Consider the following 26,729-nt stretch of genomic DNA (forward strand, 5'->3'; position numbering starts at 1 on the left):
AAACTACATTTCCCGGAATTCCAAGCGGTACTGGTTTACGACACAGATTTGTAGTATTGTTCGCGCTCTCTGGGTTAACTAAATTGCGTGGCTTCATATGTACTGTTGTTTAACCTATGCTTTCTCGTAAGCCCCCCGCCTTTCGTCAACCACATTATTAACTAGAACCCTTGTGTAGAACTATATGCTATTCCATTTAGGAAATAGTGACGTACTGGCGCCGATGTGTTTCCGGGTCAGGAGGAGCTGGGCCGTGCTCTGTCGATGGGGTGTAGTTCTGGTGATCCTGACGTCAGGCATCACTTGCGTTTCCGGGTCTGGATAGGCTGGTTTGTTGTCCCCCTGAGCAGGTGCTGCGCTCGTGACCGTGACATCACTCATCACTTTTCCTTCCGGATTGGAGTCGCTGGCTCTGTGTGGCTGCGGGCTGCGGCTCTTTTCGGAGGATGGAGGCTGTACCGCGTATGCCCATGATATGGCTGGATTTGAAGGAGGCGGGAGAATTCAGCTTCAACAGCGCCGTGAAGCAGGTATTGAGGGGCGTGGGATATGGGCGGGTTTGAGAGATTTATGGCTTGAAGAAAGTGATAAGGATGGGTGAGAGCGACCGGCTGGTGTTCTAGGGAAGAATTACACGAAGGGGGCAGAATGATAAGGGATGCAAAAGAAAACTGAATGAAGCTAGGCGAGAGCGGCATGGAACATATATAGCGGATAAAGTAATCTGAGGCCGGGTAGGCAGAGAGTGCCAGCAACAAGAGGAGTGCCCTGAAGAATGCAGGTGGAGACACGCTAAAGTGCTTATAGATGTTCCTGCAGACTTTTAGAGAAAGCGAATGCCAATATGATAACTGGAGCAATCCCACTGCTGGGTGATTTACATAATAAGTATATAGATTTGAAGATTGATGTGGTGTGCAAAGAGCTGGCAACAGCAAATGTTGACATTATACATCTTAAAAAGTGAATACATATACAGGTATGCAATCTAGTTTGTTTGGGGCGTGATGATGAAGGGAGGTGATGGCATTTTATGAATCGGGAGGCAGCAGAGGGTGGATTAGTGCTGGAAAAAGAAAACATTTCCTCAGACTACACAAACTCTGGGTGGAGGTGTTCGTGCGCCTGTGGTAGCTGCTGTAGAAGAATGTCCAGCAAAAAATGCCCATCTTTGCCCACAACCTGAGAATATGTATATAAAATCAAAGTGGCAATAAGACACTAACAGTTTTGACTAATGCTTCCACTTTGGGTTATTTTTATGTTAGTGAAAAGCTGTATATCTTGATAATTGATATGCTAATCTACTTTAACGAATTTAGTGATCACGCAATATTGGGCCTCAGATATGCCTCTATTAATATGAAGATGTACTATGATAAGGTTGGTGCTTTAAAGATGACTCAAAGTGGAAGTAGACTAGGTTGGTCTGATAGAAATCTGGACAAAACTAGAAAGTGGAGTAGAGGAATGAGAGGTGAATTTAGGGATATGGAGACTGCTGATGAGATTTTACTCTGGTGTCCACATGTATGCATGGTTTTATGTCTATGGGCAGATCCTCATTCATGAATCGGGGACTGAAATCTGGGTGACCTTATGATAAAATCATGGTCCTGAAAAAGCTGCGCTGTGAAATCAGATCTATTGATAATGCAAATATTCACTTTGACACCATTTCAAAAAAATAAAAAATGAGTATAGAAATTGGCTCAAAAGATACAGAGTATCTGAGGACAATGTTGCCTGGCAACAAATGGCCAGGATACTGCTAGATGGAGACTCAAGTTCTGGGCCAATTATAAAAGGGTCACTAGTAATGGGCAGGATGAGCTGATATGCAGCATCGATGAGACAATAAGGGAAAAGTATCTCAGCGATACATTTTCAGGCGTTATTACTCCCTTAGAAAAGAAACCCATACTTAATGTAAACATAGACCGTGATGAGTTAATAGCCATTATTAAGAGGCTGAAGTTCTCCAGGGCTCCTGGCCCTAACGGGCTGTGTAATTTAATCCTCAAAGATAATCCAGACTTTTGGTGTGACATTCTTGTGATACTGTATGGAAAAATAATAAATACAGGTATTATACCTGAATAATGGAGAATTTCACATATACCTGTCTTTAAGAAAGGTGCTATATCACTGCCAGAGAACTACCGCCTTATAGCACTAACTGATGTTGCAGGTAAAATATTCTGTACCATAATATTGAAGGAGATTAATATATGGATAGCCAGGGAAAAAATCATCAGCAAGTTTTTTCGAAAAGGCTGCTCCACTAATAGTAACATTTTGTCATAAACACCCTTCTAGAAGAAGCCAAATGTAAAGGTGAGTTACTGCTATACTTATTGTTTGTAGATTTCTCATCTCCATTCGATAAGGTGGATAGATCTAAACTCTGGGCGAAATTGGAAAACATGGGTATGCCGGAACATCTTCTTTATGCATGCAAAATGATCTATGAAAATAATACTGCCAGAGTTAGGTTGAATAATCTTGGTAAAATGTCTAAACTGATACCTTAGACAGGGGTGCACTCTTGCACCCATCTTGTTTAGCCTGTTCCTTGCGGTCTTTGGTAGTATATTTATAGAAAAGTTAACAGCTTTCCCTAAAAGAGGAAGCTGTAAAGTGGGATGGATTGGTTATGCGGATGACCTGATAATTATGGATAATACTTTTTAATAGGTATCTCCCAATACTTTTTAATAGGTATCTCCCACCGTGCCCAGGCTGTATTCAAATATGCAGAACTAAATGGCTTAAAAATAAATCTAGATAAAACACAATTCATGGCAGTAGGTAGAATATGTAGCAATAGAGCTTTTATGAAAAACAGCCCGCTGGCACCCATTAAAATGACAATTTGTTATAGATACCTTGGGTATGATCTTTCATCTGATATTTTAAAAAATGAAGTAGTGCAGCAAAATAAGAGGGCAAAAGGGCTGTCCACTATGGCTGCCGTAACAACTTTTTCTAAGAAGACTGCAGGTTATAGTCGCTTGGTATTTTGAATATCTACAAGCAGAAACTATGAACAGCCTTTTTATATGCCTTGGAATCATCATATGACGATTGGGATAATTGGTCCGATAGCCTGGAGGGGTTAGTGCGGAGAAGGATTTCGGGGATTACTAACTATAGCCCTATTGAAGCCATTAGATTGGAGATGGGAATGATATCCTTATCCACTCTTATTGAAATGAATAGAGGAAAATTATACATAAAAATCATGTTCTCCAATCCTAATTCTTTGTTGTCCATTCTGAAATCTGCAATAACCGCCAATAAGTGTGATGCCTTGCAGAAATTTTAAATAAAAAACGAGAAGTTCTTTGCTAAGTTTGGATGGCAACCGTATTGGGAACATGGTGAGGGTGCTGTCCTAAAAGCACATAAAAACAATGCAGAAAAATGGGACTGGGTGATGAGTCATAATAAAGTGGCCAGTATGAAGTCCTTAAGTACATTCTCTAGGGTGTCTTTCACTTATAAAAAGCCCCAAAATTATCTCAGGCATTTGCCCTCACTGGCAATACAGAAGATATTTATGCATTTACGACTGCATAGATTGGAGGTCCTTGAGGTTAGGGGAGCTTGGTTAGGTCTTCCGGTGGAGAAGCAGACCTGTAGGATTTGTAATGACACAATCTATTGAGTCAGCTAAACATATCCTTACTTCCTGTCCTACTATGATGGCTTACTACTAATGTTATCTGAGTAATAATGTGGAGAATCTTGAAGACATCACCAGTGAAATATTTTGGCTTAGATGTGTTTCAGGGTATAGCTGTGGACTAACTTTTAATCACACAGGTATGGAAAAGTGTGAGAAAACTTCTGCTGAGCTTTGAAGAGGATGTGCAGTTTGTGGCTAATCTCTTAACACAGGGCTACACAGTAGTGATGATGATATGTCTTCTATCCATTGTTCCATCTTTATTTGTTCTTTTTTTTTCTTTCGATTTCTCTTGTGATGTCATTCTGTTTTGGTATGTTTGATATATATTATGTATTACTTGGTGGTTAGTTCAAGTTATTTTATATATATTTTAAAAGTATGCTGCAAATGGTTGCATTCTTTTTTTTTTTTTTGTATTATGTGTAAAAGTTTGAACCATCTACACAATAATAAAAATTTTTTTTTAGTATATTTGTGCCTAGAGAAAAAAAGATATATGGCAAGCGCCAGGAGCTTATATAACTTAACTGTTTACATTTTAAAAAAGTTACGTTTTGTCAAAGTGGAAAGATTGCCATGCTAGAAGACAAAACCATCGTGTTTGACCCTTTGCAAAATTGATGTGATGGCAAGGGATTCCACATAGGAGCCAAGGAGAAGAAGGCAGGTGCAATCACCCCGATTGGTTGATTTGACTTTAGGGATGACAAGTGATTGATTGCATGCCGATTGGAAATCATGACTGGAGCGATAGTGATTAAGCAACTTCACAAGCTGGGAATAGGGTAATTAAGAGATTTGTGAACTATGCTTATCATATTGAACGTGACTCTCTTTGAGAGTAGCAGCCAGTGCACCTGTTTTAGACCTGCCAATATTTGGGTGCCTTTGACTAGCTGAAGTAGTAGTTGAGCTACTAGGTTTTTAATCCAGTGAAGGAGACATGTCGAATAACTGGGCTATCTGGCCCATGCTGTATTACTATAATACATGAATGAACTCGCTTATCTCAACGTCTACAAGGTAATAATGGCAGGTGTCTGCCAACAGTTTTCAATTGAAAAAATCATGTTTTAGTCACCTTACTAATTTAGGGGAAAGTTTGCTATCAGTACGGGAGCCCAGAATAATGACCTTGCAAGGTAGGTGTCCAAAGTTCCTGGTTCCAGTTGTCGGAGAGTGATTGACATACTAGTACCTCTGTTTTGTCACTTTTGAATTTAAATGTTTCGCCATTGATTTACTTGCCGACAGCTGTCGGTCCATTTGAGAATTGCGACAAAACTGCAGCATCAATGTCCACGTATAGAAGAAGGGTTTGTGCTTCGTCTTCTTAGGCATACAAGAATGAGTAAAAGTTTGGTTGATGGTTCCTGAAAAGCGCATGTGAGAATGGTGCAGTTGGCTGTATTGAAGGGCGTTGACCGATCAAAGCAAATGAGTACCCTGACATCAACACTTATCGACTACTGTTATCCGTCATGGATACTACTCACGTTTCATTGCCTCTACCAGGCAGAAAGTTTGACTAGTGTGAGTCCAGCTTATTATTTGACGGTATCTTAGATTGGCTTTGGGTTGTAGCCACAAATTCTTCTCTCCCCACCCCCAAATTAGGCTGTCTTGAGAATGGCCTGAACTTGTCTCATCAGCAAGATAATTAAACCAAGTGGGCTTATGCTTTCTTTCAAGGCGGCCTTAAAGATGGTAAGTAATGCAGTTGAAATCAATGGTCTGATAGATTTTGTACAGCCAGTAGGATCAGTGTCATGGTCGGGAATGTTGGACAGCTTCGTCTTGGAAAGAGCCATATTAAGCTCACCAGCATTTAGTACCTTGAGCTTGGCTTAATGCATATTCACTTTATCCCAGCTAGCATGAGGAGCATCCGTATCTAGGCAGGGAGCGGCCACTTGAAGTTTATTCCGAATTTGGGCTACTTTAGGGTGCAAAACATGCTCTAAATTGTTGCGACCCTAAAGGGACAGATGTGAGAGATGTTTTTGAGCGTCATTCACTTGCAGTGCAGAAGAATTATTTTGAAGTGCTGAAAAAATGTCTGCTTCGGATGCTATTTGATCGTAAGAATATATATTTTTTGTTTTGGCAATTAGGTGGCACTTTAGTTCCAACTATAAGCTGAAAGGCTTGTGTTGCAGTACAGATAGGAGGAACATGGGATTTGAGGAGGGACATGGCCTATGGACGGCGTTTGGTTATTTTCCATTGACTGCCCATAGCCATGTTCATCCCTATGGAGATTCCTACCCGCTGCCTGCCCCTCCCCACCCAAAACACACCCCATGGGATCTCTTACAGCTCTATCATGCAGTAAATCAAACTTTGTATAATATAAGGTCACTAATGTTATATTTTAAGCAGCCTTGGAAGAGTGAAGGGCTGCTCCTCAAAGATCATAACAGCAACGTTATATAAGAGAAGAAAGGGGTCAAGTGAGAAGGAAAAATGAGAATAAAAACTAAACACAAGACAAGAGCTAAGAGGTCTAAGTGAGGGCCGATATGGAAAGGTTCAGCAACTGTTCAACCATACTTTTGGAAGGGGAAAGACCATTTGTTTAAACAGGGAATGAGCTGTTACTTTTGGCACAGGTACCAAATTTGAGAGAAATTTGCACCGTAGATATTGCGAGAGTAGAATTTCCTTATAAAAAGGATGTTAATTGCTCCATAGTGCACTTTAACTGAAACCTGGTCACTGCTCTAGTACTTTCTGAAAGTGAAAGGTTGAAGAATCACAGGTTCGTGGTTACCCCAGTTGATATTAAGAAGATTCAAAAAGGGGAGGAGGCGGCAGAAGTATATCGGGGGACATCAATCCCTGCATAGAGAGAGGGGGCGAGTAAGCGAGCCTGTACTCATTGACTGCGTGAGAGATATTGCAGCCCTTGAGCAAGGGCCAGGCAACAGACATCAAGACCTACAAAGAAACCAGAGTCCGTAGCCCAAAGGTATCAGTGCCTTAGGTCCTGAAACAAACTCTCTCATTAGTCTCATGGAATATTAGGGGTTTTGGGAAACTGACTAGTGATGCCAACGTAACGGATTCTTTGAAAGTGTTTTCAATCGTTTGTTTGCAAGAAACGTTTGCGATGGACGAGTTATGGTGGGATGGGTATTTGTTATCAACAAAACACTGTTAGACCTAAAGCTGGGCTTCCGTCAGGGGTTTGTGTGTTTATTAAGCAGGGAGTGGGAATCAAATGAGCAATGATCTCGAGTGAACACCGAGGCATATTGGAAAGTCATGTGGAATTGAGCCTAAATGGTGTGTGTAATCATATTTTGCTGATAAATGTATATTGTCTCAATACGATACAATGACTGCCTTGGATGATATAATTGGAGCTTTCAAATTGAACCATTCTGCGTCACAGGTTCTAATGATTGGCAATTTCAATTCCCATTGTCTGCCACAGACAGTAGACTTGGAGGGCGGGTGGAGGGGAGAATCGCCTCCTGTATTACCACAATTTGTCCAGGTTACAAGGTGGAGAGACCTTTGGGAAAGTTGGGGGTTGTCAATTCTGAAAGGGCAAACTAACTAACATGGCACAGAAGTTAACTTTAATACATGGTTAGATTATGCAGTGGTTTCCGAAGGATGATCACGTGTAGTAAAAAGTCTTAAAGTAATCAGCAGTCCGACTAGTGACCATGACAAAGTAACGTTGAAGTACACCTAGAGAGTCATAAGCCTTATACCAAAAAACTAGAAATTTGACAGTGAATAATCAAAAAACAGGTTGGGGGTGGAGTAAAAAAAGGCATGGATCAAATGAATAATATAAGATTTCTAGAGTCCTTCCCGATATTTGTAAAGAAACAATTTATTTTCAAATTTGTTTATTGGCATTTATTAATCAACACATTTGTAGGACAACATATGCCAAGGTACAAGGATGTTCAGTGTTAATGAGGAAAGACAACAACAAACAAACCATAAAACATTAACTTTCTCCCAGTGATTCTGCGTGCTGAGTTGGGTTGGTGTCGCCAGTTGGGCCGGGGGGGTGGGAGAGTTCCAGGCAGTATGGAGCGAGGGGGAAGGAAAAGGAGGGAAACAGCTTAAAAACTGGCGGACTATGGTCTCAGGTCCATTTTGCGGTTGGCTCTCGTTAATTCACGGAGGCTTGTCATCAGAGGGATAAAACAGGGAGTCTGTAAGTTCCTTCCAAGCTTCCAGGGACGAACTAGATTCATCTGTCGATCTAGTTACACTTTCCTCCCACGCTGAGGTTTCTGCTCGGACCCAGCGTTTCAACTCAGAGTGCCAGCATTTCTGTCGGGGCCCTGCTGCCTTCTTCCAGGACATTGCCATGGCCCTTTTTGCCAGTATACACATGATGTCCATTAGTTTGGTGAAGTGCTTGAGTTTGGCCGGCCTGGTATACGTGCCCAGTAGGCATTCCTCCGGGGTCCACTTGTATCCAGTCGCTCCCATGTTGTTGCTTATCTGTTGAATGGTGGTCCACAAGGATTGCGTTTTAGTGCACTGCCAGAACACATGGATCAAGTCTGCATTATTCTGTCCGCACCATGTGCAGTTAGAGGGTAACTTGTCGTTAAGTTTTGTTAGCCTGGATGGTGTCAGGTATGTTCGATGTAGGAGGTTAAGTTGAATTTGTCTGAATCTGTGGTTTCTAGAGACAGATTTAGGAAATGACAAAGGCCCTCTCCCATTCTTCGTCAGACATTTCCCAGCCTATGTCAGCTTCCCATTTACCTCTCAAGTTGGCAGTCCGTGGGTTGGGGATGTCACTCAGTTGGGCATATATCTGGGACACCGGTTTCCATCCTTCTCCCAGAGTATAAAGAAGCGTGATTAGGGGGTTTGGTTCCGGTTCCTCCGGCCATGACGACCATTTGGTACGTGCTGTGGTTCTCAACCTCTGGTACCACAGGAAATGGCCTGTGCGGACTCCATCTTCTTCCTGGAGTGTTTTAAAGTCTTTGAAGGCTCCGTCCATAAACAGGTCCCCCCACGAGTATATCCCATTTCTTTCCCAGTGTCTGAGGTGTTGCAGATCAATGGCGGATCCACATAGGTCAGAGATTAGTGGTATGTCTGGGGCATACTGATGTTTGGTGCATGTAAGAGTCTCTGTTCTGCGCCAGATTTTTTGTCCCAGGGCAGCTAAGAAGGGGGCACCACGCATCAAGTGGGAGGGGGCCCAGATGAGTTCTTTTAAATATAACGGGGCAACTAGGGTCTGTAGTAGGGGGGTCTCAGATGTGACCTCATCTGCCAGCCATTTGGTGACGAAACTAAGCTGTGCCGCCAAATAATACTTTTCAAAGTTTGGGAGTTGGATACCCCCCTGGGCGTACGGCAGCATCAAGGTGGAAAGTGCTATTTTGCGTCTTCCTGTTCCCCACAAAAAGTCCCGGATCATTCTTTCTAACTGGCGGAAAAAGGGCACTTTAATGTAAAAATGAATATGCTGAAACCCATAGAGAAATCTAGGAAGGGCGATCATTTTTATTATTGCCGCTCTGCCCATCATGGACAGGGGAAGTTTCGCCCAGAATTGCATGGATTTTTTCAGGGCTGGGACCACAATCTTCGTGTTGTGCTCATGCATTAGAATAGGGGTGTGCCATATGTGTATCCCCAAATACTTGAATGAGGCCAATTCCCATTGTATTCCTACCTCCGGGAGATCTGTTATGTCTCTCCCCCTGAGGCCTGCTAGGGGGAATAAGCAAGATTTCACCCTGCTAAACTGAATGCCAGAGTACTTTGCGAAGTTGTCTAGGACATTTAACATCGTGGGTACGTTGTTCAGTGGGTCCCTGACATATAGCAGTACGTCATCAGCATAAAGGGAGATTACATGGTCAACTCCCCCTAGTTGTATCCCAGCATCAAAAAATTGTCTACGGAAGTAAACAGCAATAGGTTCCAGCCCTAATACGTAAAGCATGGGGGAGAGCGGGCATCCCTGCCTGGTGACCCTGCATATATCCCAGGCCTCTGATATGTACTTTCCTGTTTTTACTCTGGCTTTAGGTTTGGTATAAAGGATCTTGATCCAAGTAATAAACCCCGGGCCAAAGCCGAAATCAACCAGGACCGCCACTAGCCACTCCCAAAATACCGAATCGAACGCCTTAATGGCATCAAGGGACAACAGTGCATACGTCTCCGTGCTAGCCTCTGTCTGAGCAATAATCTGTTGTACTCTTCGTAGGTTCATGGACGTGTTCCGTCCTGGTATGAAGCCACATTGATCCTCATGCAACACCTCCCCTATGATTTTGGCCAGTCTGTTTGCTAACACAGTGGTCAATATCTTAACATCATAATTAAGCATGGCTATCGGGCGGTAGGAGTCACATCTATCAGCCGGCTTATTGGGTTTGATAATTGGAATCAAGAGGGTCTCCCTCATACTATCGGGAAGTATCCCCCTCTCATGTGCTTCCTGAAAAACCTCGTATAGCAAGGGTGTTAGGGAGGTCTCATAGGCCCTGTAGAACTCAGTGGGCAGTCCGTCACTCCCCGGGGTTTTACCCGTGGCTAGTGACTTGATTGCCTCGGATATATCTTCTAGTGTGATAGTTGCATCTAGAACTGCTGCCTGTTCCGGGGAGATTTTGGGAAGTCCTATTTCCCCCAGGGTGTCTATAATTTGTTCTGGGGGGACCTGGTCATTATGAGAATAGAGGAGTTCGTAGAAGCCCCTAAAAGTGTCGTTTATATCCTGCTGGGTCTGTACTATCTCCCCCTCTTCAGTCTGTAGCTTGGTAATAGTGTGTTTAGGGTGCTCCTTCCTACATAACCAGGCCAGCATTCTACCAGGTCTATCAGCCTCTCTGTGTATTTTGTTTGTTTTGGCGGCATAGTCAAATTTGGCTAGTCTTTCCCATGCGAGGGCACATTTAGCTCTAAGTTCCTTCAGGTTGTCTTCCCTTTGGTGGGTGCTCACCGGGGCGGCTTCCAGCTGCTCAACCTGTCGTTCCCATTGAACCAATTCTCCCCTCAGTTGTCTTCTAATGCCCCCTGCTTTTGTGATGATTTCGCCTCTCGTCACTACTTTGAGAGCGTCCCATACCGTACTCAGGCGGTCTACGCTTCCTATATTTCTTTCAACAAAGTTATCTATGAATTCATGTAGTTCCTCCCTGAAGACAGGGTCACCGAGAGCGTCTATCGGCATCCTCCACATAGGGATAGGGGGTCTAGGGCCAGTTTGATTCCATTCTATTAGGAGTGGGGAGTGGTCGGAGATGGTTCTACCTAAATAACGCGCCTCCTCTATTTGTGATAGGTGTTCTTTGCCTATGAAGACGTAATCTATCCTCGTGTAAAGGTCGTGTGGGGAGGAGAAGTATGAGTACCCCCGGGAGTCCGGATGGCGTTCCCTCCAAATGTCAGCCAGGCTCAATCTATCTGTTAATAAGGACAGGGCCGTGGTTGCCGGTGAAGAGCCTTTTGGGTGAGGCAGGGATCTATCTAGGTTCGCATCATGGACACAATTAAAATCTCCCCCCCAAAGAAAAATGCCATGTCTATAGGGTGCGATTTTAGTGTACATGGAGTTCAAGTATGCTGGGATGTTAGTGTTGGGGAGGTAAGAGTTCACTATGCATACTTCTTCTTGTTCCAGCCGGCCCCAGAGAATGACAAACCTACCCTCAGGATCTATGTCTGACCCAACTAGGTGAAATGGGAGCTGGGGGTGAATCCGGGTGTATACCCCCCTTGCATATTTAGAGTATGTAGTACCCACTCCTTGTCCTCCCCAGTGTTCCCCCAGTTTGGCCAGGGCATCCGCCGTGCAGTGTGTCTCCTGCAGCATTGCTATTTGTACTTTTTTCCTGTTCAGGTATGACTTGACTCTGTTCCGGCGTAAGTAGGTTCCCAATCCCCTCACATTCCACGTCACTATCTTTATTGTGACGTTAGATGACATGTCGGGTCTCTTCGATTGAGTCCAGAACGATCCGGGGACCAACAATTCTTCCCGGAAATACTCCTATTCCCAGCCCCCCCCCCCACCCGTCCATCCCCTCCTGCAGCATCTATCGCACTCATGGGAGATTTTGTAATTTGAGTAACTCCCATTTCTATGAATGGGGAAGATGAACAAAACGAACTGAACAGAAGAACAAAACCTTGAAATGCCCCCAGCAGTTGCTTTGAACTTGCAACGCTCGGGGGTCCCGAGCCTTCCAGGCCACTTCTGGTCTTCCGGGTCGGGAGGCGTGTGGGTAAATTGCCCACACAGTGTCCGGAGGGGTGGGTCATTCCGCAGATGCTCGTGTGGTTCCTGGAGTTCTTGCCCGATCTAGCAATCATTACAGTAGAACTCTGATATAACATAGGTGTCTGCTTGTATAAGCTCGCTGGTGGAAGTGCAGGTATATCTCTTAATTCAGTGTGAGGGTGATCATCTCATTTCCGACCCCGGAGGGTCTTCCTTGTCGTCAGCCAGATTATTATGTTCTAGCCACAAATTTGCCGCTGTTGGGGTCTCCAGAAATATGGCTCTTCCTTTGTAAAGGATTTTGAGGCGTGATGGGTAAAGCAGCATGTATTTTAGGTTGAGCTTTCTTAATTGTGCTTTTATTGGGATAAAGGAATTCCTTGCTCGTTGCACAGTGGGGGTGTAATCTGGATATATGACTATTGTCGAGTCCTTACGTTTGATCTCACCTCCTTCTCTGGAGTGACGCAGTATTATTTCTCGGTCTCGGAAATTCAGAATTTTAGCTATGATTGGGCGTGGGTGTGAGCCCGTAGGTGGACGTTTCTGGAGGGACCTGTGGGCTCTTTCCACAGAGAAACCCTGCGAGAGTTTCCCTGGGCCAATTTCCTGTAGTAGGAGTGTCTCAATGAATTCAGTCGGGTCTGGGCCTTCCAAGTCCTCGGGAACCCCCAGCAGGCGAATGTTGTTACGGCGGGCTCGGCCCTCAGCATCCTCCGAGCGCGCTTCGAGTCTCGACACCTTTCGCTCTAGGACCTGGACTCTCGACTTCAGCTCCTGGGTGCCTTCCACATTCTCTTGTAGAGTGTTTTCAGCTGTCGTCACTCTTTCCGTGAGGTTGTGGGCGTCTTGACGCATAAGCTGCATGTCTGTCCTCATCTCCTCAATTTTCCCTTCTACTGACGTGCGGAGGGCTGCTATTGCCTGCAGGACCTGTGCGCGTTTAAGATCTTCTCCCTGTTGGGAGGGTTCCGCTACCGTTTCCTGGGCCTGTTGCAGTGGTCTTTGGGGCTTGGCCGTCGTGAAGGAATCCATTGTGACCAACTTCGGCTTGCTTTTGGGGGGGGGACATCGCCCTCCTTAGATCCTAAAACTTCAGTTCTAGTACTAGCTATGGAAGTCTCACCTACGGCCCTTAAATCATGTCTCAGAATTGGAGTTATCCAGTGAAGTTTCTCGGATGGGGTCTTCTATCTGGTCAATGTTCAATGGCTATAGGTGTAGCGCGGACCCTATAAGTCCAATTTCCCTGCCCGCAAATCGTGCAGATGAGGTACCGTCCAGGCCGGCCTCCAGCTATTTTAATTGGGTTCCACTTTTCATGGTATCCCAGCTGCAGGTGTTTTATGTTGTTCTTGATGCCAGCTCCAGTGGCTGGCGGCCCCTGGGTTTAACCGTCAATTGGTAGTATTGTAGCTGTGCTTGTTATGTTGTTTTGCGCCCTTCCAGGTGTTCCTCCGCCTGGCAGCAGGGCCAAGTGTATGGTAAGGCGAGCGCCAGGCTTCGGGTGAGTCAGCGAGCTCAGCCCCCTCCTCCTCTGGAGTCTCACAGGTCGCTGTAATGCGCTTCTGGCTGCTTCAACGACGGAGCTGTTGCTGATCCAATGAGTTACCCTCCCTCCCCCGGGTAGAGCCGCCGCAATCGTGGGGCCAAGTTATGGATGCCTCCCCGGCCCCCCGCTTGCCAGGTAGGCGATTGGGGTCGGGAGCTTCTGGAGCCCCTCTCTTATTAATGCGTTGTGCCACCACCTTCACAGCTGTGCGGTTATGATCAGGCTCACCTGTGTGTGGGCGGCGTCGAGTCGGCCGCAAGCCCTCGACTCGGGGGCAGGCCCCGGTTCGCTCCACTTCAGCTCGCCCTATCCTCCTCCGTGTGTCGCAGTCGCTGTCGCTGGTGCAGCAGGGGGGCCGGTCTCGGTCCCACTGAATCAGTCTCCCGCTAGTAGGAGCCCGGACGGGGCCAAGGGGGAGCACTCCGCCACGGCAGCCTGCTCAAATGTCCCAGGGACGCGACCGCACACCAGCCCCAGCCCTCCTCGAGCGCCGCAGGTCCAAGAAGCGCGGGCTCAAGTCTCCCACCTCAGGTCACTGGCGCCTCCTCGCATCAGCGTGGGTACGTTCCCGGCTTCTTCTTGTTCACCCGGGTTGGCTCCGCTCCGTTCCGCCTCAGTCTAACGGATCTTCCTCTGTGTGTTGTCGCCGCTGGTGCCGAAAGGCTCCGGTCACACTCCCTCCTTCAGCGCTTCCACCCTGTGGGCTGCCCCCGGGCGCCAGGGCCAGAGAAGTCGCTCCGTCGCAACGAGCTGCAGGGCGTCCTGGGTCTGCGGCCACAATCGGCTTCACTCGATCGCGGGCGCCGCCATCTTGCGGGTCCAGGGGGTGCGAGTTCAGGCCCCTCGTTTCGAAACTTCTGCTTTCCCATTCTACTCGGAAACTCCGTCGAGCGCTGGCAATCTGTTCTCGTTCCGGAATATATGTTTATAACTCTCCGCAGCGTGGTTTTCTGCAATATTTATCCGTGGTTCAAGGATCACGGGACAGAGCTCCGAGGGAACCTGTCTTCACGGCATGCGTGCTGGCCACGCCCCCATTTGTAAAGAAACAAACGGCTTCATGCCCTCAGCCTAGGAGTGAGGGTCGACATGCCAAGCGCCTGCATGTGTATGCTGGAGAGATTCAAGCCAGTACAAGGGAGATGAGAAGTACGATCCGGAAAATAAAAATAAGGATGGAAACACCTTTTTAAAAAAGGGTCCTGATTAAAAAAATTAAAAAAAACAAAGCAAGCTCTACAAAATTGGTTAAAAAAAACAATAAGCCTTCTATTGCAGAGGCGTTGAAGCGATGCTAGAAGCAGTACTGAGCAAAAATACAAAAAAATGTTTGGTCACTGGTAAACTGGAATAAAAAGAACATCTAGCTCAGGCAGTGCCAAATCCTATCTCTGAAGTATGCTCGGTGAACCACGTTTCCCAACTATATTAAGGAACATTGTCACAACAACATGAACAACCAAATATAAGATGGGATCTAGATGTCTCAGTTGAAACACTGGAAGCCATTATAGAAGCTGGGCCAAACTCGTGCGCCAGGTCCAAATGGACTGTGCAATTTAATCCTGAAACAGGTAGTGGCTGCATGGGCAAAGGTGCTGCACATGTCTTTCCGAAACGTACTTTAGCATAAACGTATCCCCTCAGCCTGGGCTCTCAATAATTGTACTTATACACAAAACAGGAAACAGTATTGACCCAATAAATTATCGACCAATAGCACTGATGGACACTGAAAGCAAGATATTCACCAGATGTCTCTTAACTCAAAAGGAAGAGTGGAGTAGAGACCAGGGAATCCTTTCGTATTTTCAGACCGGTTTCAGGAGCGATATAGGCGCAGATGCTAGTGGGTTATCGATTCACTCCCTAATCGACCAGACAACTAAGGTTGGGGGAGACGCACTCTATGTGGCCTGATCTGAGCCTCGCGTTTGACTCTGCGGGCAGAGCGAGGCTGTGGAGAAAGCTTGAAGATTGGGAAATTCCATCACGTATTGTAGATATCATTATTATCCTTCTTCTGCATAAGGACACAGTGATAAAGTAAGACTCAACCAGCATGGAGATGTTTCAGCACCAATTTGTACCCACTGTGACTTACGTCAGGGGTGTGTGCTTGCTGCATGCCTTTCTAGTTGATACATCTATGGGACTATTTACAGAGTGTGGCTTTTATTTCCCCCAAATTAAAGGGAGTGAGCTGCTTCTGTATTGCCTATGCTGACGATATACTGTTGTTAGACAGAACCCAGGTAGGTCTACAGAGGCTGCTTTCGCGATTGTAGACTACTGAGAACTAAATGGATTGACAATCCAAAGAAGTCCAGTATAATGGGTTTTAAAGGCCTTGCAAACAAAATGAAAACATTCTGCTGGTCACTGAATGACCAATATGTCACAGTGGTGGGAACGCTCACAAAATTCCTCCAAACAGTCGATATAGGGACACATTTTTAAGATTCGGATTTAACCTGCTGTCAACTGAAGAGATTAAATTGGTATGGTATGAGGCATACAAGAATCAGTGCAGTGTCACTTCTGTGGAGCAATGATAGAATCTCTTAAACACCTTATGGTGTGTCGGAAGCTAAGAGAAGAGTTCTTTGGTAAATTCACCCACTCCAGAGTCGCCCAATACAGAACATTTATGGAGATATATTACCCAAGGCTCTATTGCCTCCCTGGTGATTGCAGTAGTTAATTTTTAGAAAATTAAGATCCGAATGAAAGAAAGTAGTGAAACCTGTATAAATGAAAAGAAATGGGGAATAGCAAAAGACTACCTGTATACCTTGTTGAGTTATACATAAGATGGATTTGATACATTTTGAATTTTGTAGGAAATTAATTTGATTTTTTCTGTGAAGTTTTTTCTGAATTGGATTAAGTTGATTATGATTAAGTATGGATTTTAAACATGTATAATAGTTATGAAATTGTTTAATGTATTATATGGTTGTTTTATATGGGAAAGTTGCATAAGGTTTGTAATAAACCAATTTACAATAGAAAACAAGGGCTTCATTGCTGCTGTAAATGAGCTCCTGGTGTAATAAAAATGTGTTAACCTAGTTTTCCTTCAACTACTTGATTTCTAAGCAATATCTATCCCTTGCACTGAAGTCCTGTTAAAAAGAAGCATTGACAAAGCCAACAGTTTTGGCTTGTCTATAGGTAGTAGGTAGGCATTTGCCAGGCAGTCATCAAATGTCTAGGTCGCGCACAATTTTCCCACTGTTGCCATTTTATGGCCAAGTAGTACTTTTATGGCAGTGACTAGCAAATGCCTATCCCATGCTTGCACAAAAGACAAACTGTTGCCTTTGCCAATGCTAGCTTCTAGGTAGGTATCTTGGATACTTTTGGCTGCAGGCGAATAGTATTGGGACCATCTTTCCTCTTCGCACAAAAAAGGATAGTGCTTTAGTGTTCTATGGATATGTTGTACAATGTTTATTTTGTGTTGAAGGTCAAATGTGCCTAGGATAGTAGACTGTATCTAACATGATATTGCTCGCTAGGTTTTTGTTACCAAGCGTTGATGAGTTAGTCTCTAGGGTTAACAGTGGACATCTTCCTTTCCTAGAAGGCAGATGTTACTTTGGGGGCCAGTTCTTGGGTCAGATTCGTGAGGAAAGGCACCCCAAAATGCTCTGACCTTGCGGGTAACGCTAGTTTTATTGAGACTAGGACACAGCAAATGTGTCCAGTATATAGGGGTTGCCTTGCACAAGTTTAAGACCAATATCCTTAAAGGAGCTCGTTGACCTTAGCATTAATAGATTTATCAAGCTATAGCTTAAAGGTGACACATATACAAAGTTGAGTAGATGTCAGAAATGCAGATGTAATGTAGCCCATAATGGTTTAAGTTTATTTAGTCCAATATAGTGCAGTGGGCACCACCTTGATAACGTGCAACAATCAAATTTATTTTCTTATTATTTGGAAGAAGTATTTGGAGAACACTTATTTCCACACTTGCACTATTTGGAATATACAACAATGGAGAACAGACCAAAAACACACCTGGGTACAGGTCCAGTTGCATCCTTTTAATGTTGCGCACTGCCACTATTAATGGACAAATTCAATGGAGCTGTACAAAGTTCACTTGGAATTTTAAGGCAGTGATCGAGTGGCGGCAGGGCTCCTCCTCCTCTTGGGAGTATATGGCGGCTCCACAGGGTTTGCTTGACTGAGCAGCACGACCCTCGGAGCTCTGGAGGGGTGACTGGTGAGCAACAAGTGAAGGTGCTTTGTCCTTCCTGTGTCGCAGTAGTGGCTCAGCGACAGCAGGGATGTGTGTGGCAGGAGTTTGCAAGTGGCTGCTCTCGGAACATTGTCTCCCTGCTCTGCCCTCCCTCCCTCCTCTGCCCAGTGTTGGTCTTGAACTTGTAGTCCCCTGGGGTGCTGGAGTGTGAAGCTGTGCCCAACCAACAATTCTGTAGGTTTGCTAATCAAATGAAAACTTGTGTAGCAAAGTTAGCTATTTAAGTTGCCCTCTTCAATGAAAGCACAGGTTGCCCTGCATTCCTCTCTTGCCCTTGATGCTCTCTTCAGCCTCTTTTCTATGTTCCCTTCAACGGCGAATGGTGAGAAAGTGCAGCAGTAATCATGTCCTCATTCTTAGTGCCAAAGGCATGTGTGGGAGTGCTAGGCAAGACTATCTTTTTCAAATATTTGCAAAACACAAGTAATCGGGATGATGCTTTTATTACGCGTTCTATATCCTGTCTGGCAAAGATCAGTATGTGTCAACCTTATATTATTTTTAAAATGCAGTCATGCAATTCCATTCCTAAAATGTATGTTGTTGCATAATTCATAATTACAGTATTGATACTGTAAAACGCTGCATCTCAATGCTTTACAGTAAAGTTTAGGTTAGTGTATCTAAATTTCATAGTGTCAACAATTTTTCATTTTGTTGTGTAAGATGCATCATATTGACTAGTTAACACTTTTGAAAACGTACATGATCAAATGCTTTTGATGGTAAACCTAGTTCTGTAACCTGCAGGTAGCATTCACCTTGCAACTGGTGCTCAACCCATGAGCGAACCCATACTCTTTGACATTCTATATGCTAAGGAGAATTCTCATAAATGTGCTAATTCCCTTCACCATAGAGACCACCAGAAACTTTGCTCGATTTTGAGGACTTGATTTTTGTTTTCCTGTTTTCCTGGAAAGAGTGTGAGAATGTTTTCCAACTCTTTCATGTATTTTGATGTGTGTTTTACACTTGTGTTCTTTGATTATGGAGTTTTAGATAACTCCATAGGCATCATCTTTTCATGTGTGTTACACAGCACCTTCAGTGCAGTGACACAGGGGTGTCTTTTAGACTTCCCAGAGGTTTAAATACCTTCTCTGGGATAAACTACTGTTCCCCAGAGAATGTAAAGTGAAATTGACTTTACTAGTCTTTCCAAATTCCTAGACCCAGCACACACCATTTTACAATGGAGTGCTGGAGGGGTTACATAGTATCCCCTTTGTCTAAATAATCATGTGGCAGTCAAATGCTTCCCTTTCCTATTGAAAAGGCTGGTGGCAGTGGTTTTACAACGAACTACCATGATTTTTCCCGACAGCGAATACCGGTAGCTAGAAATCACGGAAGCCATGTTTTTCAAGATGGCGCCTTATTCCCCTTTGTGTAAACAGGTCCCGGTCTTCTTTTTTCAGTTTCTTTTTGGAAAGGTCCTTAGAGTGTTTGCCTCTGCGCGCCAAACCAGGTTTGGTCCCTTTGTTTGTATACCTTTTGGGCTTCAGGACTGAAGACCGCCTCTGGCGTCTGAGTGTCTGGGGTGGGCAGGAAGTGAGGGAGGAGCACGAACTCCCTGTGCTTAGTCTCCTAGGAGACCCAAATGCACTCTGGCATGATTGTCTGGCTGACTTTCCGGCAAGGACAACCACCCTGCTGGGTAAGTGACAGCTAGGCTGGAATGAAAGGGAGAGTACTGTTTAAAAGGCGAGTCTCTTGGACTGGAAAGCAGAGTCAACCACTGGAACAAAAGAACCGAAGAGGACGGCTGCTGCAAATCCTGGACCGTTGGTTTGCCCGGTGAAGCCCTGCTGCAGGTCCGAATTGCCAAGTTCATCTCGATAGACGCCCCTTCAAGGACGACTTCTTCCTTTGAGTTGGTGGGACCAATCAACTCGTAAGACACCTGGATACCATTCTCAAGGCTGGTTAGGATTAACCAAGGAGAGGGACACCAGCTTGTGCGCTTTATTCTACAGTTACCGGAACTGAAGTGACTCCATCTTGTTTGCTTTATCGACGATTCCGTGCAGTGCAGGAGTCCCCCGACGTCCTCCCTCTTGTCCCCACAACTGAGGCTCAGGAACAGTGAAATCTGCAGGACCTGCCAGGAACTAACGTCTTCAGCTGCATTTTGTTCTTCATTTTAAGGTACTGTGCCAACCCGATTGAGAGAACGCCACTCTCGCTGTGAAAGTTCGTGAAACTTTCCCAACTTGCAGGCCTAATCGGCTTGTGACCTAAACTACTTCTGAGAACTTTTGCAAAGACTTTCGTTTGATACCAGAACTGCTCTTTCCTATCCAGAACGCTAGCCCATTGACTTTGGCCTGGCCTATTGACTTGAATTGAAATTCTGGCGAACTGAAACTATTTGCACTGTCTAACAAGTATATGTGATCTATTCTACTTACCTTGTCCCTTTTGCTCACTTCTAAGTAACTGAACTGCCATTTTGCTCCTATTTCAGGGGAGCTCAAACTGTCTCAAAATCTTGAAGTTTAGTATTGAAGCATGTTGTTGTATAATATTTAGTTGTATTCTTCTAGTGAGATGTTTTCTAAAAGATTGTGTAATAAACTAATAAGTGTTTTACCATGAAACCTTGAGTATACGTTTTTACTTGAACCACTGTGATTGAAAGTCCTCTGTGTAATTACTTGTACTGCTCACATTCTCTCAAGATAAGCCTGGCTGCTCGGCTCGCTACCAAATACTGTGTGGTACAGACTTATACCAAAGGTTGGTTTGGCTAACACCTGTAGTCCTAATTGTGTGTAGTGGTCCCAGAGGGTACTGCATGCAATTCTGCCTAACACCGGTGTACAGCGGTGAGGATAAAGTATAGTTGTTAAATTGAGAGTGCTGCTCTTACTTTTGTTCAAATAACCTTCACAAGGATAAGCACCACTAGAAAAGCAATTGTTTTATAATGCCAAATATGGATAACTTCAAACAGGAAGCCCTGATCATTCTTACAGTAGATCAACTGAAAGATATGTGTAAAGTCAGGTCTCTATCTATTAAGGGCAAGAAAAATGAATTGATTGAGAAATTGTTGATCATCAAAGTCTGAGAGGTAAAGCTATAACCCCTACCCCCTCAGCAAATGTGGATAATGTTGATGAGGCTGATAATGATTGAGTCCAGCTCTAATGTTATTGATGAGTTAGAAGAGTCAGAGGAGTCCCAGGATGTGAGCCCCACTGCACCTCTACTTGCTTTAGGTCCTCAAGCTATAACCACAGGGACCCTACCAGGTCCTGTCCAGAGTTTGTGTCTCTTGAAAAGATGAGGTTTGAGCTAGAATTTTTAAAAGGCTCCAAATGCAAACTGAAAGCAAACATCAAGAATTCAGGCTTGGAGAAATGGAATTGAATCATGAACTTGAAATGAAGAAATTCTCTTGAAACTGGTTCTCTCCCAGAGTCTTCTAGGTCTTCCAGTCCTAAGAGGCCTTGCATGCCTAAAGAAGCTGTGAGTATGTCTGAGGGGAGACTTGATATTTAGATTGATTGGCTGTTTTTGAATATAACTATGGGATTCAGGATTTCACAGGGAATCGGTTGATTTCTTGGCTTTTGCCTAGGCCCTCCAGGTTGCAACTGATGCTGTAATGGAGGTGGGAACTTGAAAGATTGGATTATGAAAATGTGAAGCTAGCTTTGATAGCTAGATTTGGGAAAACTCCTTCCCAGTACCTAGGAGGTTTAGAACCCTCAAAAAGCATGATGGTACCCCTTGGGCTACCTGGGTGTTTGAATGTTTGAAAAACGTAGATGGTTGGCTAAAGGAATACAGAGTTGACACTTGTGAAGAAATGAGAAATCTGGTGGTCAGTCAAAATCTCGCATTCTAAAATATCGAAAAATAAAATCTCAAATTTATTATACCGAAAATAAAAAATCTCGAAAGACAAAATCTCTAATTTTTTCAAGTAATCTCGAATTTATTAACATGAGTAAACATCATATTTTTGACAAAGGTAAGTCAAAATTACACTTTTTCTTTTTATTTTAGTATCAACTTTAACTGTAATTTTGTTTATATATTAGACGAAAAGCATTCTAATTTAACTGTATTTAATATATTTTTATATGTATTATTATAAACCTACATATAGTCTATGTTAAACTTATTAAAAATGTTAACATGTAATACATCCCTTTTCCTCTTGATGGTGCTATTGTATCAATAATAACAGTTGTATGTATTGTAAGTTTGTCTTTGTTTACTTATTTAAATTCATGTTACGTGTGTCTACGTAAAACGTAAGCGCCATTTTTAAAGTTCATATTCAACTGGTTTCTGCTGCGGTCGCGTCTCCTGCAAGATGCTCCTGGATTTTCGTGGATTTTTTTCTTTTTTAAATTCGAATGGGTTTTTTTCCACTGGATTTTTTCGGGTTACATTTCCTGGCTTCGTTGGACTTCGCATCTCCGGCATGCTGTTCCTGGATGCTGTTCCTGGTTTTCGCTTCTCCGGCAGGCTGTTCCTGGATGCTGTTCCTGGTTTTTCGTGGATTTCGATTTTATTTTTCCATGGATGGCTTTTTTTTCACTGGATTTATTCGTATTACATGGACTGTGGATTTCTACAGGATTGGCCGGATTTGGTGAAATATGGGTTCACAGTGGATTCACTTGCAGTCGCTGGATTCTGGATCATGGCTACAACGTCTTTTTTTGTTACTGGATTTGCATCGGTTTTTTTGTTTTCATGAGGACTTTCTTGGTTTTTTCCATGGATTTTCCTGGTTATTTTTTCCTGGCTGGCTATTTTGCTTTATTTGGATTTATTTTGGGTTTCATGGCACAGTGGACTGCAACTTCATCCGAAACGTGAGTTACATTTTTTAACATTTTAAGTTGAACGCTATAGATTCTAAGAAGGTTTCTTGGTTTTGGGGGTCAAAAGCTTCTATTAATTGTATTAGTCTTCCTTCATAGTCTCTGTATATTTTTCTCGTTTGTGTCTGGTTAGTTAAGGATATGGTTTGTGCCAATTTAAACTGTTGGTGTTGTTCTTCTTCTTGCAAGTCGCGTAGAAATTGCCACAAAGTGGGGTTGTTGATGTTAAAATGCTTGTTTAACCTGCTGTGCCATCCCTCCAGGGCGTTATTAGTTCTAGGTGTTTTTTCTAGGGTTGCCTGATAACAATTCCAATAATTTAATGGGTATTTAGGTCGTCTTCTTGTGCCACTTCTTGTCAATTGTCCAATCCATGATTTTTCAAAATAGTCTAATAGATCACTAAATTCTTCTTCATGATTCTTGTAAAATGTACTGTCAATTAAATGTTCATAAAATTCAGTCACATAATCTATTGGTACGAAAGCTAATGCAAAAAGTTTTTTAATATTAATCTGGTAGCAACTGTCCTCAGTGTATTTTGTGTTCAGGCCTAATTTCTGCATTTTTCGCCATATACTTTGTGTGAAGTGGAAAAAACATCCCTGAATCCGTGTATTTTCGAAAATTGATTTAAATCCGTTGATTTGCGCCGTCTCGTAATCCATGATTATAGTATTTGGGTTTGCCTCAGGGATCGTTTGTTTTATTTTGTCAAAAACGATTTTGTACGCCTCTTCAGTCTTTTTCGGCATCAATGTATATACAAGTGGAATTGTCTTGCCGTTTATTGTTCCATGAATAGTATAAAATTGGTAGAACGGTTGCGGGCATATTTTAAAAGTTGCGTCACTCTGCCACTTTTCACTGTTCGTCAGATGGTGGAAATTACTTGCAGTTGCGAATATTAATATTTTTTCTTGGTGTAAATCAATTGTTGCTTGGTGAAATATGTCTCCATTTTTATTTGTTTTAAATACATCAGGGATTGTAATGTCCTCAAAAAGCCTTGGTACAGGCGGCATATTTTCTTTTTGTTTTCTCGCTCTGTTTATTGTCCGTTGCATTAACTTTTCACCTGGTAATTGTCCAGCGATATGGACTGGTAAATGGTCACATACTTTTGACACAACCGAACCACTTGTTTCCCCGAGATTTTCTTCTGCCCTTCTTTTCAGCTCCGAGAGGGTTTTTTTTATAATTATATTAGACTGGTCCGGTAGATGATTATGTTCGTTTTTACTGCGCACATTTGTTCCCTCAGTTATTGCGCGAGCCGGGCATGTATTTCTTTTATATTCGGCACATTTCCAGTATATACGCTCATTCTTCTCATATTCCTTATGATAAACGTATCCATTCAGTGTTAGCTGTTTTCCTCCCTTTTGGTTTGTTATAAATTCCATTTCGTACTCTAAAAAAAAAAGAAGAAATGTTTCCTGTCATATATGTCTTCGTAAAATGTTTTTTTTTTTACTGATATTCCACTTCAATGTTTTATAAATATTACCTGTTGTTTTCCGAAGTAAACGCAAGTGTTTTCCCGCAGTACAGCATCAAATGTCGTCCTGTCAGGTAATGACGGTTTGGCATTACCGTTATTCCAATCCTGGTTCCTGAACAAGGTTCTTTACTCTTGTTTTTCACCTATCATTTTAACCAATGCTACACTCGTGATTCTAATACGTTTGTTGACAACACTGTGGGTGGGGGGGGAGTGGGGGTAGCGGGCTGCCGGGTAAGGGGGTGGTCGACAGGGGGGGGTGTTGGGGGGGGGGGCTTCCCCCCCCTATCATAAAACGCTAATTTCGTCACTTTGTTTATTTCTATTTATGCATGTTCGGTTTTTTTTTTTTCGACATTTAAGTATTCGAGATATTGACCCTTTTAATGACATGTATACATTTTCGATATTTTAAATTTCGATATTTTTTTTTCGAGATTTTGGTAGTTCGAGATTTTGTTTTCGGTATTTTGACTATAAACCGAGAAATCTATTTCTGTTAGAATCTATTTTTGATGCCTGCTCTCCTGAGCTGAGACAGGACTTGGCTGACTCGAAGGAAATTGATCCAAAGAAGTTAGCAAAGGCTGCTGACTTGTGGGTTGCTAACCGGGCCACTCGCAAGGATTCTGGGGCAACGGCTTGATAACCACACACTGTTGAATACAGCCAAGCAGTGTCAGACCCGGGGGCTGGCTGAGGCTGCGTGCCCTGTACACCTTGTTGTACACACCGTATCGCCCATCATGTTGCACAGTGGCCATAAGAAACGGGGCAGCTTGGACACTTTTGGAAGTTCTGTACCCAGAACCCCTACATCTATCCAACCAGGAGTTGCTAACCCAAGCATGTATCCCTCTCATGCTGAGACAAATCTACAGTAGCATGTGTGAGGGTTTAACTATCGGATGTTAAACCCTCACACATGCTACTGTAGAGCATGTTATCATACCAAGCTGTACAAAATAAACATTGACCGGAGTGCTCTACAAAATTAGATGGGCAAAGTGTATGCATTTAATGAGGCTCAGGAGAGAATTGGAAGGACAGAGGATAACGTCACAGAGCTGCGTTCAACCATATCTATGGTGCATAAGGCTTTGACGGTGGTGCAGTCCAAATGTGATTCGTGCACACAGCAAAATAACATTTGCATTGTGGGTGTACCAGTGTAGGGTTTATTAAAGAAGGTACTAGATTTACCTGTACTTTTGCTGCACTTTGAGTTGGGGCATGCGCACCGCTCGATATTTCTGAATCCCATGCATGGCGCAGTGCCCCCCACCCACCCATAATTGCCCATATTCTGAATTACAGAGACAGAGTCCTATTGTTGAAATATGCAAGACAGAAGAGCGAGCTTCGGTCTGAGACTAATAGAATATTTTGTTTTGTACCCTGATTGTTTTATCTTTTTTAATTTCTGTCCAAAATCAGTGTTTAAACCTTCTTGGGGGTGAAAAAACATTTGAGGTGGCAGTAAATTAAATGTGCAATATTTCCAGTGATGTTGTGCTTCTAATTACAGGAACAAACCGTCTTCACTGTACAGGAGGAGGCGGTTAAATATATTGAGACATATCCCCCTGTCAGAGAATAGTTGAATGGAGTATGGGTGGAAAGAAATAATGTTCTCTTTTGATTGTGAGGTGACCAATGTATAAGATTACGCTGCTTCTTCAGTGGGTCCTTCTAATAAGTGGTGTGGTAGCAGACTCCTATAAATGCCCTCTTAATTGCAAGATGAGTGGGGTTTTTGGGGTGGGATTGGTTGGTTGGTTTGTTTAAAACCACTGGGCTGTTCGAATATCTGGGTTTGAGGCTATAGCGCACCGAATTGCCGTAATCCTTCCACAGAGTCTTGGGGCAAGACAATTACTTCTTACTCCATCTTGGAAATTAAATTTTTTATTTCATCATCTCTCATCAAATTCGTCAACCTGCACCCATTCCTAGCATCATACCAGATTTTGGACTGTTCACCACACAGCCTTATCTCCTGATCACCCTGAGATTCGCATCCACCTTTTTGGAGTGTCCCATCCATCCATCCTGGCACCAGCATGTTGGGTTTGTGACCTCTCATTAGCTCAAACAGCGCCATACCAGTCACAGGATGAGGGGTACTCCTGTACTGAAACTCTACAGAGTAGCTCCTTCTGCCAATCACTTCCCACCTGTTCCGACAAGTGAATACAACCCATAAGGGTTCAGTTAAATTGTTCTGCACTTGCATTAATCTGTGGGTGATACAGTGCCCTCCTCTTGTGCTTAATTCCATTCTCCACCACCCAACTCGTAAACTCTTTAGATAAGAACTGTGGACCGCTGTCACTAATCAAGGTTTCTGACCAGTCTTTTCTTTTCCCGATGTAATATATCTGATTACTCCTACTTCTGCCATTTGGAAAGTAAGTCCATAACCACAATGACCTAGGAGTCCTTGGTACCTTGAAAATGTGACAGTCCAAGCAAATCTATGGCAATGGTGTCCCAGGGTATTCTGGGTGCTTGTGGTACAATCATGGGGGGGAGGGTGAGAATCCTCGTCTCCAACATCATGTCACTTTTTTTACATTCCTTACACTCCTTGATCCTCCCCTCAATGTACCTCTCCATT

At 43.6% G+C, this 26,729-nt stretch overlaps 1 protein-coding gene across 2 annotated transcripts in view; it reads left to right on the forward strand.

Moving 5' to 3' along the window:
• Positions 1 to 268: 268 nt before the first annotated feature.
• Positions 269 to 26,729, forward strand: part of PTPN23 (protein tyrosine phosphatase non-receptor type 23) — a 1,404,706-nt gene continuing 1,378,245 nt past the window's right edge. The window contains exon 1 of one of the 2 annotated variants that reach the window (XM_069645828.1): positions 269 to 530. In XM_069645828.1, the coding sequence (XP_069501929.1) occupies positions 447 to 530 (84 nt within the window). In that variant the 5' untranslated portion in view covers positions 269 to 446. The remainder of the gene's footprint in view (positions 531 to 26,729) is intronic. The other variant, XM_069645827.1, reaches the window with a different exon arrangement.

Source organism: Ambystoma mexicanum, chromosome 2p, assembly GCF_040938575.1.
Source record: "Ambystoma mexicanum isolate Mex_15411 chromosome 2p, UKY_AmexF1_1, whole genome shotgun sequence".
NCBI classification, from domain to species: Eukaryota; Metazoa; Chordata; class Amphibia; order Caudata; family Ambystomatidae; genus Ambystoma; species Ambystoma mexicanum.